Source organism: Musa acuminata, chromosome BXJ1-8, assembly GCF_036884655.1.
Source record: "Musa acuminata AAA Group cultivar baxijiao chromosome BXJ1-8, Cavendish_Baxijiao_AAA, whole genome shotgun sequence".
NCBI classification, from domain to species: domain Eukaryota; kingdom Viridiplantae; phylum Streptophyta; class Magnoliopsida; order Zingiberales; family Musaceae; genus Musa; species Musa acuminata.
This window is the reverse complement of record NC_088334.1, coordinates 534,729-550,262: the sequence shown is the minus strand read 5'-3', so window position 1 is coordinate 550,262 and position 15,534 is coordinate 534,729. Positions and strand designations below refer to the sequence as shown.

The 15,534-nt window shown below is 36.8% G+C and overlaps 1 protein-coding gene across 1 annotated transcript in view; it reads right to left on the bottom strand.

Annotated features, from left to right (window-relative positions):
• Window positions 1-15,534, bottom strand: part of LOC135680474 (histone-lysine N-methyltransferase, H3 lysine-9 specific SUVH4-like) — a 43,976-nt gene that overhangs the window by 23,146 nt on the left and 5,296 nt on the right. The window contains exons 7-8 of the mRNA XM_065194392.1: window positions 14,513-14,692; window positions 4,678-4,776 (exon numbers count right to left, since the gene is read on the bottom strand). Of these exons, the coding sequence (XP_065050464.1) occupies window positions 4,678-4,776; window positions 14,513-14,692 (279 nt within the window). The remainder of the gene's footprint in view (window positions 1-4,677; window positions 4,777-14,512; window positions 14,693-15,534) is intronic.

Below are 15,534 nucleotides of genomic sequence, written 5' to 3'. Positions count from 1 at the left end.
CGTCTCGAGTGATACAGAAAACCTTGATTAGCAGTATTGAACATGTTATCGTGATTTGATATCCACATAAAAAGAGAGAGCAAACTAAGAAGATGGAGAGGGCAGCGGATGAACCTACAATGGCAGATGAAGCGGATAAGGTTACCAACGACAATGGACAAAGCCACAACGGATGAAGTGAACGAGGTTATCAATGGCAGTAGATGAAGTTGCAACGATAGACGAAGTGTACAAAGGCAGTGAACAATGCAAACAAAGGCTGCGGATGAACAGTAGGTTGCCCTGAGGTGTTACGAGGCGCTCATGCCTTGCTTTGCTCGAGTGCCTTTTGAAAACACTACTTGTTGCAACATAATTAATCATATTTTTCCTAAGAGTAAATGCTAGGTCATAAAATTCCAAATTGCCTATATTGATCTTTTACTACCATTAAGCTGAGCATGTAGCAATATTCTTAATTAAATTTAAATAATTTAAATCCTTATTTATAATTTTTAGTAAAACATTTAATATTCTTAGGTCTTATTTATAAGTTTTAGTAAAATATTCTTGGGTCTTCTTTTAACTTCCCTTGCATTACTAAGATTCATTATTTGACTTATTCTAACTACCACAAAAGCACAGCAAAGAGGGTTTGCAATACTATACCTTACCGCCCAGTACGGGTGGTACGTACCAATCCACTAGCAGATCGACATGCGGACCGCCCGCTACCGAGCGATATCAGACATTTGGCCTTGTATCAAGCGATACAAGGCTATTTCGGACGATAACGATCGAAATTACTGACTGGTACCGATCGATTTCGACAAGAAACTTGGCGAGACACTCGACGAGATACTGGTCATGTTTATGCACGGAAGGGGAAAAAAAAGCCAAAGGATAATTTTGAGCAGATATGACAGAGCCTACACAACGTAGAAACAAAAAGAAGCCCATTATATTCACAACCATCGATATTATAGAGAGAATTACGGCCAACAATAATACGGTGATAGTTGGCAATACTTCTCCGAGCAATAATGTCGATACACTATTACATGCCTCAGGAGCTGCCTCGGACACATGTGATTCAAGACGATCAACCTATGACCATTACCACATTGATACACCAATGACATACAGTGTATCAATACACTATGTCGTGGAATCAATTTCAGGATTGGATTCAATAAATATATCATATTGATATACAAATATATAGGATCGAGGACCCCGATCCACCACTCGTGAAGGCCCGTCGTTCATTTTGATGATGAAATCAAGTATATCTACACCTATGATTACTTAATTCATTTGAATCTTAAAGTTAAAGTTGTATACAAAATAATCTAACAATTCAAATAATTTTTTCTGTAGATAATTCAATATTAAAGGAAGGACGATTTGAAATGGATCGAAATTGCAAACCTTGAACAAGGCTACTCCTCGAAGCCCGAAAAAAAATATGTGGCAATACTCTTACCTAATTTACATTAGTTTTGATAAAACTATACTAAATGTATATTTATTTCTAACTTAAAAACCTTATCCTAACTTTTTTTCTATTTTTCAGATATTTTTTTAGGGTTTTATGCTTCTTTTAGGCGAACCACTCAATATGCCCTAGCGTACCATTTGATATACAATACCATACCATACCGAGCAAAGCTCGGTACACTGGTATGATACAAGATTAAGAACCTTACAACAAACTACTAATTTCTTAATATACAAAATTATCATTTTAATTGTTATTTATATACAAGTTATATAGAAATATCTCATGTCTTTTCAATATAATCAACAATAAATATTTAAGTAGACATCATAAACCTAGGCTTGACATAAACCTTATCTTTGCTCCCAATTTACGAGGCATTCCACTTTTGTCCACGATCTATGGTGCAACTGTCTACCACCTATTTTACAATAATATTGTGTGGGTGTAAAAGATAGAATGATAGTGATACTACCCTTATAGTAATATTGTCATGACATCTACACTAATATGAGAGTAAAGTATCATGATATGGATGTGCATAAAATAAAAGCATAGCAAACTACTAATTTCTTAATATATAAAATTTTCCTTTTAAATTTTTAAATGTTATTTATCAAGGGTTATATAGAAATATCTCATATCTTTTCAATATAATTGACATGAAATCTTAGCTTTAAGTAGACATCATAAACCTAGGCTTGACATAAATCTTATTTCTGCTCCAATTTACGAGGCATTTCACTTTTGTCCATGACCGATGATGCAACTGTTTGCCCCCTATTTTACAATAATATTGTGTGGGTGTAAAATAGCATGATAGGGATACTGTCCTGTTTTACAGCAATACTGTCATGGCAACTAAACTAATACGAGCATAAACTATCATGATATAGATATGGTTATACAATATCCTAATATGAGTGCATTAAAAATTAAGAAGAACTATACTTTTATCATGGCAAAATTACCCTCTCTAACAGTTGACAATTATTAATGTTGGTTTCCTGTCAAAATCCAACGGGACTAGACTTATTCTTTTAGTCAAACCGATTCACTGCTAAACCAAACTGAAATGCTTCAACATTGCTTTTATTTTCATTCTTCCACAAAATATAAACACAAATATTATCATGTCTTTCTAATATTCATATACCTAAATTTAATACTAAAGGAGGAAAAATAATAAAATGTCATCTTTAACTTTCAAATACAATAAAATCTTCGCGAATGAAACAAACCATTCAAAATCTCTTTTATTGGATGACATAATAAATGAATACAGATATTATAGTATTTTCTAAAATATATAGATCAAAATTTAAGAGAATGAGCCTTATCACAGATCCATCCCTCGAAATAATAATTAAAAGTAAGGCTACATACACTAATCCTGCATTGACAAGAGTCTCACATGCCCTTTATGTGGATCAAAATTTAAAGCCGGGTGGAAAAGAAAAGGATTTCTCATCTTTTATTTTGAAATGTACCAAAACCTTCCTATTTTTTATCTAATCTACTCAATCTCTCATTCAAATGATTTTAAGAACATCAAAACTTAAAATCAAGTTCACAATTAAGATTGGTGGGGATATGAATCAATTGAAACTCAATTATATTGTTCTTCAATAGAGTTAGTTTTGATTCAATAATTAAGAATATAATAAGTTTATTAAAAAATAACTTTTTATTAACTACACTTTATATTTTTAATCAAAAACCATTTAAACTCACATTCAAATCATTTATAAAACTTGAAGGCTAATAATAAAGTTGATAATTAAGGTTGGTAGAGATTTAAACTACCTAAAGCTAAATTACACTAGTAATAATTTTTTGTTCAATAACCAAAATCATTGTGAGTCTATTTAGGAACATTATACATAGGTAATGCCTCACCCTCCTTGATTATCGTTATTGAACAATAAATGTCTACAAATAATATAAGGTTTTATTAAAATATAATACTTTTCTGACTTGTAGAATATAATTGACATTATTGAAATTATGGATAAAATCATCTACATCATTTTTAACTGAAAATTACATAAAACAATGAAACTAAGGCACAACCAGACATGAAACCACCCTGATCTAACTGACATAAAACTGCTAGTCCAACAGGCTGCATCACTCTTTCATAATGTCTGACAATCCAAAAATATTCGCCTCTACAATCACACATGGAAAGATTAACTACTATTGTCAATTAAACAAGGAGTCAAGGTGAGAATGTCAAACACATAGCATTGACCCAATCTCAACCTAAACAAAAATTGTTTAAGATGACTCGTCAGTTAATCAGTTGATGTAAGTCAAGAAGTGTTGATTGGTGGATCGGTTGGTCAGGTTCAAGTCACGCAATATGCTCTACATTGGGTATCATTAAATGGGTCCTAATTCATCTAGATTTTTTTCTACCTAAAGAATAAAGTGAAATTTGACTTGTCATCCTAACTCAACCAAACACGAGCTATCAACATAAGTATGCCAGGTCTTAGTCAAGAAACCTCAACTCATAGGCTTCTCAAGTCAGGTTCAAGAGAGTTCTACACACTCTACTACTCCATCTTAAACCAACTCATTGCAACCAAACCAAGATTATGCAAAGTAATAAAATTACAAGTTGCTTTGCACTTCTATGAAAATGAGAATCACCCAAAAACAGATGGGCATATAACAAGCATCAAAATCTAATAATATCCATCTCTATCACTTTATATTAAAAATCAAAAATCCAAGAGCAACATATTTGACCTACATGGAACATGCTCAACAAATAATAGGTATCACATGCAGGAGTCAAGGTGATATTGATCACAAAGTATATCAATTAAAAAAATTTTGGCTTTTGGTTAATAAAGACAGGTTCGGTTAATCTAGCAATGCTTGTACAAGTTCTAACAAAGTTCATTTATGTCTTATAAACACAATATTTACAAAATAAATTAAAGAATTGGCCATGCTACAAAAAAATGTCAACAGTAATAAAAGATTCCACAAGAAAATAATATTCTATATGGAACAAAATGCCCAATATGTTGCAAAATAAGCATCAAAAGAAATCATATGCTTATTCTACGTATTAGAACATACGTCTTGTAAGACATTACATTCACCAACTAGGCAAAAAGCAACCTGAACATGCAGAACCAATAAAAAGAAATTAAATGTTAAAACATGCTTCCAAAACAAACCTTATATAAACCATCATATGTGTAAACTTTTCCACAGTAACTGTTTTGTGATTCATGCCCACGAACAACCCTAACAGGTGAACCGCATTCACAGCTATTCTGCACAGAAAAAGAGGCAAATGATTCTCTGAAACTAGAAAAGAAACATATGCAAAAGCATATAGATAAAAAAAAATGTTTATTACATCATTCTTTAAAGTCCTTAGTTTAGCAGACAGTTACTGTAAAATTGTGTTCGGCAGCTTGTGATGGCAGAAAGGGCACTAATAATCTATATATTGATTCAAACTATATTTTTGTTAGAAGAAAAATACCTTAAATATAATTCGATGCGTATAGACAAGCACAACTGCTATTCCAGGCAAAAGCATAAAGATTTTTTACCAATAATTTGTATAATATATCTACATTTTGAATCATCTAAGCCACTCAAGTAGCTTCAAAATATGTTATGTATTTTTTATAATTTCTCTTATAAACGTATTTGGTCTTCACCGACTCAAATCTAGGGAAGGCAAGGATAAGAAAATCTTCTTAAGTCAGAGACCAATGACCATATTTTAAGCAGCTCCACTAAGGGTCTTCAAGGAGGGAGAAAAAATTGTGGTTTATAAGAAAACACAAAACTGTGATATTTTTTGTGCTCGCTGAAACTTGCTTCATTCTTTTCCTCTTCTCGTCTCACTCTCTTGTATTTATTTCATTTCATAAAATGGCATCAAAAATAAACAAATTGACTTGTAACTGCAATTATGATACCTATAGATCTTCTCGTGTCAACTATTCTTATGATCATGTTACTATTATTAGTACATAAACTAAGACTAAAGGACTTTGGATATGAATGTTGTCGAAATTACAATGTAAAGGGATCTCAAATCCCTTGATATGATCGCCATATGTTTTCCCAGATTCCTACCATACAAGAGGGATTTGACATCCCTTGAGTTCTCAATTTATGAGATTAATTTGATTGACTTTCATCCTATAAATAGGGTTGTGATGTATACAGAATAAACATCAATAAAATATATGTTTCTTCTTCCTCCTTTCACTTTTTCATGTTATCCGAGCTTCTGTTTTGATCCTTCCCTTTGTTCTAATCCTTTCACTTTATTCACAACTGTCACAACCCTTCGTCGCTAAGCACAATCGAGTCTCCTCAAATACTTCCGCCTCCAATGTAGCTTTCCAATCGTTGTTGCTTGTTCCTGATTCATTGATTTCACCATCAAGCAATATCACCAACCGCAGCCCTCCATCACTGCACATCCCTCAATCAAGTTCCTCCAATCACTATTTACCGCCACGATTCTTCCCGTCCAAGGGTCAGTGACACCACTACTGCTGCTGCAATTTTGTCCATCCCCAAATTAGATTCCTTTCGACGACTCACGGTCGCAAGGCAAAGGACATGATCATCACTCGCTGCACTTTGTTCTCTCCCGAAGGCTACTATGGGTCCCTCATTGCATCCTTTTGATGATGCAGTTCCAATGACACCCAATCACAACCCTCCCTCTGATTTGCTCCAGTGATGCAGCTATGTTCTCCTGGATGAACATCTCTGCTCCCCCTCTTCCTATCGACTGAAAATCATACAACTTGTCATTCTCCTCTCCAATCTCATATATTTGTCGTCTTCTTCGTCGATCGACTGCTAAGCAAAAGCCCTCTCTTGATGATCAATGTGGATCCCCCTTGACCTCCGATCTTCACCAACAACAACCAACACCCTTGAGCAGCAGACAACCTCCCCATCACAGCCGACCTTCCACATCTATCACGACCTTCCAAATTTGTCGCATCCAATCTCCACCTCCTACCTGTTGTAACCCTTACTATCGTTGTTGCTGCCCTTTGCATGCCCTTCTTTGTTCCGTCGCTCTTTCCTCTACATCCTGTCCGGACCATCGCTGTCCAAATATGTCAAGATCACGTAGACAGATCGTTGCACTTCTACATATATTTGGTCTTCTTCCACGGGGTAAAAGTCCGACCGCCATTCTCTTTAGTTGTAGTTCTCCTCAACAAAAGTCCAGAATTCTTCCTTCAACGGCAAAAGTCCTCCCTCCCTAGATCCCCTCAAACAGGCATGGCGAGCACTCGTACGACGTCTTCTCCCACCTCCTCAAGGAGCACATCACCTATTTCAATGGCCCCATCTCCAACAAGATTGCCAAAATGGTCGTGGCACAATTCCTCTTCCTAGTGTCCCAGAACCCATCTATGAGTTCTCCACCCTTCACCTCGTCCATTGCTACGAGTAATTTGAATGGAGAATAGAAAAAGCCAATTTGTAAGGTATTGTCATAAGATTGGACATACAATTCAAGAATGCTGTAAACTTACTAGAAAGACCACTGCAACTGCAACTATCAAGTCTTCCTCCATTAGCCCAACACTTTCTGCTACAGATGTTGAAGCTATAGTCAACAAGGTTTCTGTTAGGACTCTAGCTTGGAGAGTCCTAATTGAGAGGGACATTCATGTAAAACTGTTAGGACTCTAGCTAAGAGAGTCCTAATTGAGATGGACATTCTGTTAGGACTCTAGCTAGGAGAGTCCTAATTGAGAGGGGCATTCATGTAGGAGGTTTTTTCTTATAGAATAATTATGAGTTGTAAGGGAATAGGAGTCTTGAGTATGAGTCCTATTAGGAGTTGGTTAGAAGTAAGAGTCTTAAGTAGGAGTCCTATTAGGAGTTAGGGTTTAGAAGCCCTATAAATAGTCATGTATTCCTTCTCTTTTCATAAGCAATAGATGAATCTTTTCTGTAGCCTTTGAGCAGCAACTTGGAGGGAGGAACCCCTATAGAGTTCCAAGGAAGCCGATCCCCTAAAGAGATCAACCCCAAGTTTAGAATCTGCAAGGGTTCTAACACCTGGTATCAGAGCAGCGTTCTTGGCGTCTCGCTGCCCTTTCACAGCCATCCATCAACCCTCCACAATCATCCAAAGCAATTCCCACAATTGCTTAAAAGATCGTCGCTGAATTCCGCCATCATCTCCACCATCGCGGATCATCCTTTGATCTCCCCGTGAATTGCAACAGGTTCTGGTTTCCTACCTTACTGCTACTACAATTTAGTTATCCTTATTCGAAAATCCAAAAAAAAAAAAATTATTCATATATTGCTGCATAAACTTTTCGTCACAAAGTTTTCATCTCTACAACGAAAGATACATTACAGAATTCCAGCCGCATAGCAACATCTGTTTGATCATGCTACTGTGCTTTTTCTATCCAAATTTCTACAAAATTTTTATGACATCTTTGACACTTCCTAACAGCAGATTTCCCTTTGGTTTTGTCAAAAAATTCTTAATATAAACCATTGATATTTTACGTCTAATCTGCTATACTTGAAAATCTGCATTGTAAAATTTCAGCCGCATAGCACTGTTTGTTTGATCTTGAAACTACGTTGTTTCTATCCAAATTTCTACGAAATTTTTATGACATCTTTGACACTTCCTAACAGTGGATTTCCCTTTCGTTTCATCGAAAAATTCTCAATATAAACTACTGATCTTTTATGTCCAATCTGCTGCACTTGAAAATCTATACTGCAGAAAATTTCAGCCGCATATTGTTGCCTTAACCCATCTATTTGCAATCTTTTTTGAATGAAATTTCTTATACACTTTATAGATCATCTCGGCTTCCATCTAAGATTGATCTATTAAGAAATTCATCTCAAAAAACGATTTTGTGTTGCTGCAAATTTTCGTCGTAACCCGCTGAAATTTCTCGACGAAAATTCTGCAAGCGCAACTTGCACCAATTTCCTTGCTATTATACTACCGAAATTTTCTTAATTAAATTAGATATCCTTGATGTCATATAAACTGTGATTTTGCTATCAATTTCCTCCTCAATTCTCTCTAGTTTTTGTTGGAAATTACGTCGAGAAACCGTTGTTTCTTCGACGACAATTCTACTCTTACAAGACAGCACATACTTGCTGCAACTTCCACTTATTTCTATCAAACCTTTGCTGCCATCTACCACAGATCCAAAACTTTCATCCACAGCCCTAAAACTCTACCAAACCACACCCTCAAACTGCACCCAAAATAGCCACAAAACAACCCTAAACGGCAGGCTACATCCACCAATCCACCAACCCTTTCGACCATCACTTCTCTCAACCTATACATGTCTTTAACCCAACAACAAAAGAGAGATCTTAACATCATAGATTTGGGGGTATATACTATGGCATCTAAGGAGGCAATCAATGCTAAATTCGAAGCCTTGGAGGCGCGAATGGAGGATAAGATTCGGACGCTCTTTACCGAACTCAGATTGGGCCGACCACTAAGCCCGAAAAAATCATATCAAGGAGAGAGCTTTGCCCAATCACACCAAGCCCGAAGAGATGACTTCCAAGGGAGGGGAGGCTCTATGACTGACCCCAACTATCCATGCATGAGAGTGGACTTCCCTAGATGGGAAGAAGGAGACCCAATTGGTTGGATCTCACGCGCGGAGCGATATTTTCGGTACCACAAAATCACATATGCATCTATGGTGAAAATTGCAGCTATACATCTTGAAGAGGATGCTATACAGTGGTTTGAACAGTTTGAACATACTTATGGAGTCCTTTCATGGCAACAATTCAAAGAAGGACTGCTGATCCGCTTCAGACCAACCGATTACGAGAATATTAACGAACAACTAGCAAAGATCCGACAAACCTCCACCATTCAAGAGTACCAAACCAAGTTTGAAAGGTTATCTAATCAAAATCATGATTGGTCTCAAAAACAGCTATTGAGGACCTTCATTGAGGGCTTAAAGCCGGAGATCCGAGGAGAAGTTAAAGTGCGACAACCGTACACGCTTATGGCAGCCATCTCTTTCGCACGACATCAAGAGGAGCAATTGAATAATGAAGCTCGGAGGACTAGGGTCACTCCTCAACCAGTAATATTGAAGCCCTCAGCCCCCCCTACCGTCGACCAAGTCCCTGCACCAAAGAGGTTAACAGGAGAAGAGCTTCAGGAGCGATCTGCGAAGGGGTTATGTTGTCATTGCGACGAGCCATGGAGCCATGAACATCGCTGTAGTAAAGGGAGACTTTTTATCGTTGAACCAGTAGAAGAAGAGATCATTGAACATCCAGAAGAGAGCATTGAACATAAAGAAGAAGATGCAGAAGAAGAGCTACAACCGACCGAAGTTACGGTACATGCACTAGCCGGCTACTCAAACCCGCAAACGATAAAAGTTAGAGGCCTTCTCAAACAACAACCGATCACTGTTTTCATCGACACGGGAAGCACTAATAATATCCTAAACAGTAAGGTTGCTATCCGAATGGCATTACCTATCGAGAATTGCTGCAGGTTTGATGTTAAGGTCACCGACCGACGGATTTTGAAGTGTGATCGTAGGCGCCCGCAGGAGAAACTATTACTGTAGGACCAAGAGATAATTGCAGATTTCTTCCTTCTCCCTCTTGATGATCATGAGGCCATGCTCAGAATTAAATGGTTGACAACATTAGGTGATTTTTCTTGGAATTTTATGAAACTAATTATGAAATTTTACAGTAAGGAGAAACAGGTGATACTGCACGGGAAACGTGGGGGCGACGTAATGATGATTTACACACAACAAATGAAGAAGGTTTTGCATAAAGTATGCAATGGCTTTTTGGTACAACTTGAGCAGCAAACTAAGGGAGAGCCAACAGAATTTGAAGATCCAAATCTACTTCCTTTGCTTGCTGAATTTTCAGATATAATTGACGGACCGCGCAACCTACCTCTTACCCACCGGCATGATTTTTATATAACAATTCTTCCAAGCAAACCTCCAGCAAATGCTCAGACATATCAGTATCCACATCTCCAAAAGGATGAAATAGAATGGATTGTAAAAGAGATGCTCGAAACGAGAGTTATTCGGCCATGTTGCAGCCCCTACTCTTCATCGGTGCTCCCCATACGAAAGAAGGACGGAACATGGCGATTATGTGTTGACTACCGAGCTCTCAATGGCATAATCATCAAGGATAAATACCTTATTCCAGTAGTAGATGAGTTGCTAAGGGAGCATAAATCTTCACAAAGCTGGACCTTCGATCCGGGTATCATCAAATACGAGTATGCGAAGAAGACATACCGAAAACCACATTTTGAACACACAACAACCATTATGAATTTTTGCTTTCTTCAAAAGAATGTGGAATATCTTGGACATATCATATTAAAGAAAGGTGTGGCAGTAGACCCCTTCAAAATTGGAGCAATGCAAAACTGGCTGACCCCGAGGAACATAAAATTGCTACATGGCTTTCTGGGTTTAACAGGCTACTACTGCAAGTTCGTGAAAAACTATGGAGAGATTAGTGCACCAGTTACTTCCTTACTGAAAAAAGATGTCTTCCAATGGCTGGACAGAGCCTCCGCTGCCTTCGACAAACTTAAGGCAGCCATGATAACGATGTCGATGCTAACACTACCAGATTTCAACCGACCCTTCATTATTAAGGCCGACACATCTGGAGTCAGAATTGGAGTCATTCTCATGCAAGATGGTCGACCACTCGCATACACTAGCAAGGCATTATCTCCCTCCTATCAAAATAAGTCAACATATGATAAGGAGATGCTTGCCATTGTGCACGCAACAACGAGGTGGAGATCGTACTTGATCAGGCGATACTTTCAAATCAAGACCGACCATAAAAGCCTAAAATATCTCTTGGAGCAGAAGATATCATCCCCCGAGCAGCAAAAATGGGTAACAAAACTTCTTGGATTTGATTATGAAATAACTTACAAAAGGTGGAAAGAGAATGTTGTTGCAGATGCGCGTTCGCAGCTACCTGAGCAAGCTGAATTTTCGGTCATTTTACTTCCAACCAGTGACTTCCTTGAGGATATTAAGATTGAATGACAGGAAGATTCGGAGACCAGTAAGAAGAAAAAAAAAAAAAAAAAATGGAGGAAGCACCAAGCTCCGTGGCTCATTACAATCGGGACTCAAAAGAATTATGCCATAAGGGACGCATTGTGCTTATGACAAATTCTACTTGCATCTTCAAGAGAAGATTTTGGACAAAGTTATTTCATATGCAGGATACTAAATTGAAAAGGAGTACGACATATCACCCACAAACCAACAGCCAGACATAAATTTTAAATAGGTGCTTGGAGACAGCCCAAAGCCACCCACCAAATATGACTACCCAAAGAGAACTCCAGACCCAGCCAAGTGCCATTATTGATCGACGGATCGTGACTCGACGACGATGACCCACTAATGAAGTGCTATTACAGTGGGCGAACCTACCAATAAAAGATGCCACTTGGGAGAACTATGACGACATAAAGATCAAATTTCCAAAATTCACGAATCATCAGCCTCGAGGACAAGGCTGATTTGAAGAGGGCGGGTCTGTTAGGATTCTAGCTTGGAGAGTCCTAATTGAGAGGGACATTCATGTAAAACTGTTAGGACTCTAGCTAAGAGAGTCCTAATTGAGATGGACATTCTGTTATGACTCTAGCTAGGAGAGTCCTAATTGAGAGGGGCATTCATGTAGGAGGTTTTTTCTTAGAGAAGAATTAGGAGTTGTAAGGGAATAGGAGTCTTGAGTATGAGTCCTATTAGGAGTTGGTTAGAAGTAAGAGTCTTAAGTATGAGTCCTCTTAGGAGTTAGGGTTTAGAAGCCCTATAAATAGTCATGTATTCCTTCTCTTTTCATAAGCAATAGATGAATCTTTTCTGCAGCCTTTGAGCAGCAACTTGGAGGGAGGAACCCCTATAGAGTTCCAAGGAGGCCAATCCCCTAAAGAGATCAACCCCAAGTTTAAAATCTGCAAGGGTTCTAACAGTTTCATATTGTATATCACTTCATTCTGCCTTTATAATTCATGACATGTCAAGTAATACTACTTGGCTTCTTGATTCAACTTGTGCAAATTATATGACAACAAATTCTTTAAAATACTCTTTTAGAACTCCTGCATTTAATATTCACACTACTAATGGGTCAACAATTTAAGTCATATTAGCTCAATTTTTACGTCCAATCTCACAATCTCTAATACATATTTTGTTCCTCAATTTTTATTAAACCTATTGTCAGATGATAAATTATGTGACCTGGGATTTGATGTTCATTTTTTTTCTACTGGTCGTAATATGCGAGATCCACAGACGGGTCAGATTGATGGGGTAGGCCATAAAGCTGGATATTTGTTCTTCCTCACTCGACTTCATATTCCTTCTACAGCTGCGGCATCACTCAGAAAATTGTGAAACATGCTCCATTGGGTCTTTGGCATTCTCGGTTAGGACATACTTCACTTTCTCAACTAAAACCTTTAATCAATATTGGTCAATTGGGTTTGGTTTCTTATCGTCAATTTGAATGTATGTCTTGTCAAATGGGAAAACAAATTGCCCTTCCATTTCCTATTAGTAATTCCTTTGCTTCTACGCCTTTTGATTTAGTTTATTTTGATGCACAAGGTCCATCTCGTAGGTACCCACTATGGGTGGATCTAATTATTTTGTCATCCTTGTTGATGATTTCTCATGTTTTACATAGATTTATTTTATGCATAACCGATTTTGAGTTATTTGATACATATAAAACTTTTTTCCAAAATGATTTAAACTCAATTTTCTCAAAAGACAAATTCTTTATTCTGACAATAAAGTAACAGACACACGTATTGAACCAAAGATTATATGCCACAAAAGGAGAGCCTCTAAAAGATGCAACTCTTTATTAACTTGTTGGTAATCTTGTTTATCTGACAGTTACACATACGGATATATCATATGCAATTTATTTAGTTAACCAATTTATGTCGACGCCTCTGTGTGTTCATTATGTTGTACTTCAAATCTTATGCTACATAAAAAGAACAAGTTTTAATGGCTTTCATTTTTTAATCGAGGCATTCCTAGTGCTTCGTGTATACTCACTTAGATGTTGATTGGGCAAGTGATCCAACTAATAGACAATCTACTACCGGATATTGTTTCTTTTTTTGGTGATTCTTCGATTTTCTGGAAGAGTAAAAAACATAGTGTTGTTGCTCGTTTAAGTACCAAAGCAGAATATCATGCTCTTGCTTATACTACATCAGAATTGCTTTGGTTACATTGGTTACTTCAAGATTTAGGAGTCTAATTCCTGTAATGCTAAAGTTGATGATATAATTAAATAGCACAGGAGTTCCACCATTATTGGGGACCATGAGGCATGAACACATTATTTGTTGTACCCCCCCGGGAAACAATATGATACAAGTGCTACGAATCGGCCCGCCCAATACCTCTTCGAGTGGAGGAACACAGGAAACAGGGTGCATATCAAGTGGTATGGCCCCCGCCTGATGCAATCGAAACTCAGATCATTACTAACGTAACAATCGATAATGATCGAACTTCGATCATACCAATTGAATCACATGTAAATTTGGGTTCAACAATCAAATTGACCATTGGACCATGGTTTCAATCGCTTATATGTCCTACGCCTCTCACTAACTCTCACTCATGCTCATTCTCAATCTCTCTGTCACTCTTAACTTGAGTAAACTTCTTAATGAGCTATTAGCATAAATCAAACCTTCAGTTAGAGGGATTAGAAATCTAGGTTTGGTGAAAATTCTTTCCAATTAAAGGTAGATAAGTTCTTACTATGTTTTATTTATCATTTGACATAATTAAATAATTATTCCATAACTAGGAAGAATTAAGGGTGATTAGTGTATTTCTCTTAAGATTAGGCTCAGCAACTTTAATTCATCTGCACAAATTTAGCACAAAGTAACTAGAATAGTGCTATCAAACAAACCTTTAATGCCAAATTACCACGTTCCAACTTTTGATCCCGAATTTGCTGCTTACTACCAAGTAAATCGTGTCCACCCTGACCAGTGTACACAATATCTTCAGCATTATCACTGTCATCTTCGTACATGCCTGACAACACTATGCATACAGCAAGTGGAAAAGTATAACCCTTGTATTGTTCCTGCCACATTAAAAATAAAAATCAATGATGACTATCCATCTATCTAAAGAATCTCGATTCATGGTAATAGAAGACTAAGATTGAAATATAACCCTTGTACTGTTCTTGCTACATTAAAAATAAAAGCCAATGATGACTATCCATTCATGTAAAGAATATTGATTCATGGTAATAGAAGACCAAAATTTAAATGCACTATTTTGTAAACTAAGTGAAGCATGTCTCAAAAGCCAATTTTATGGAAATATGTTATAAAGAAGATACTTCATAGAACTATACTGCCATAATAAATACAGCTCTGATAAACAATTTAAAACAAGGATCTAAGGCATAACACAAGACAGTTCGGTTCAAAGGACAGTTGAGATTTGATAATGGCCATCACTTCTGTCACATAAGAGCCTTTATTATGTTATAATGGATAGAAATGGATTATAATGGTCATTATCATCTTTAAGTCATTTAAATTCACAGAACATGATGGAAAAAAGTTCTAAAGGTTTAAGACATTTATAAAGATTATTCGGTAGGAAAGAGAGATAGAAGAAGATATTATTCATAGAATTGAAGTGAAATGATTAAAGTGAAGGAGGACATCAGGAGTTTATTACATTTATTAACCGTTTAATGAATTGAAAATTTGATTAAAAGAACTTATAAGGCCAATCAAGAATTTTGAACAGAGGTATAGTTACAATCTAACTATGTACCGTTTCGGGCAGTTTGGCAATACCCATGTTAGAAACATATACGATAAATTAATGTTGCAAATTTGAGAACACCAAGACAGTTGTTTAGTGCTACTAGAGAATAGGATAAAGGAATGTCTATATTCATGAACA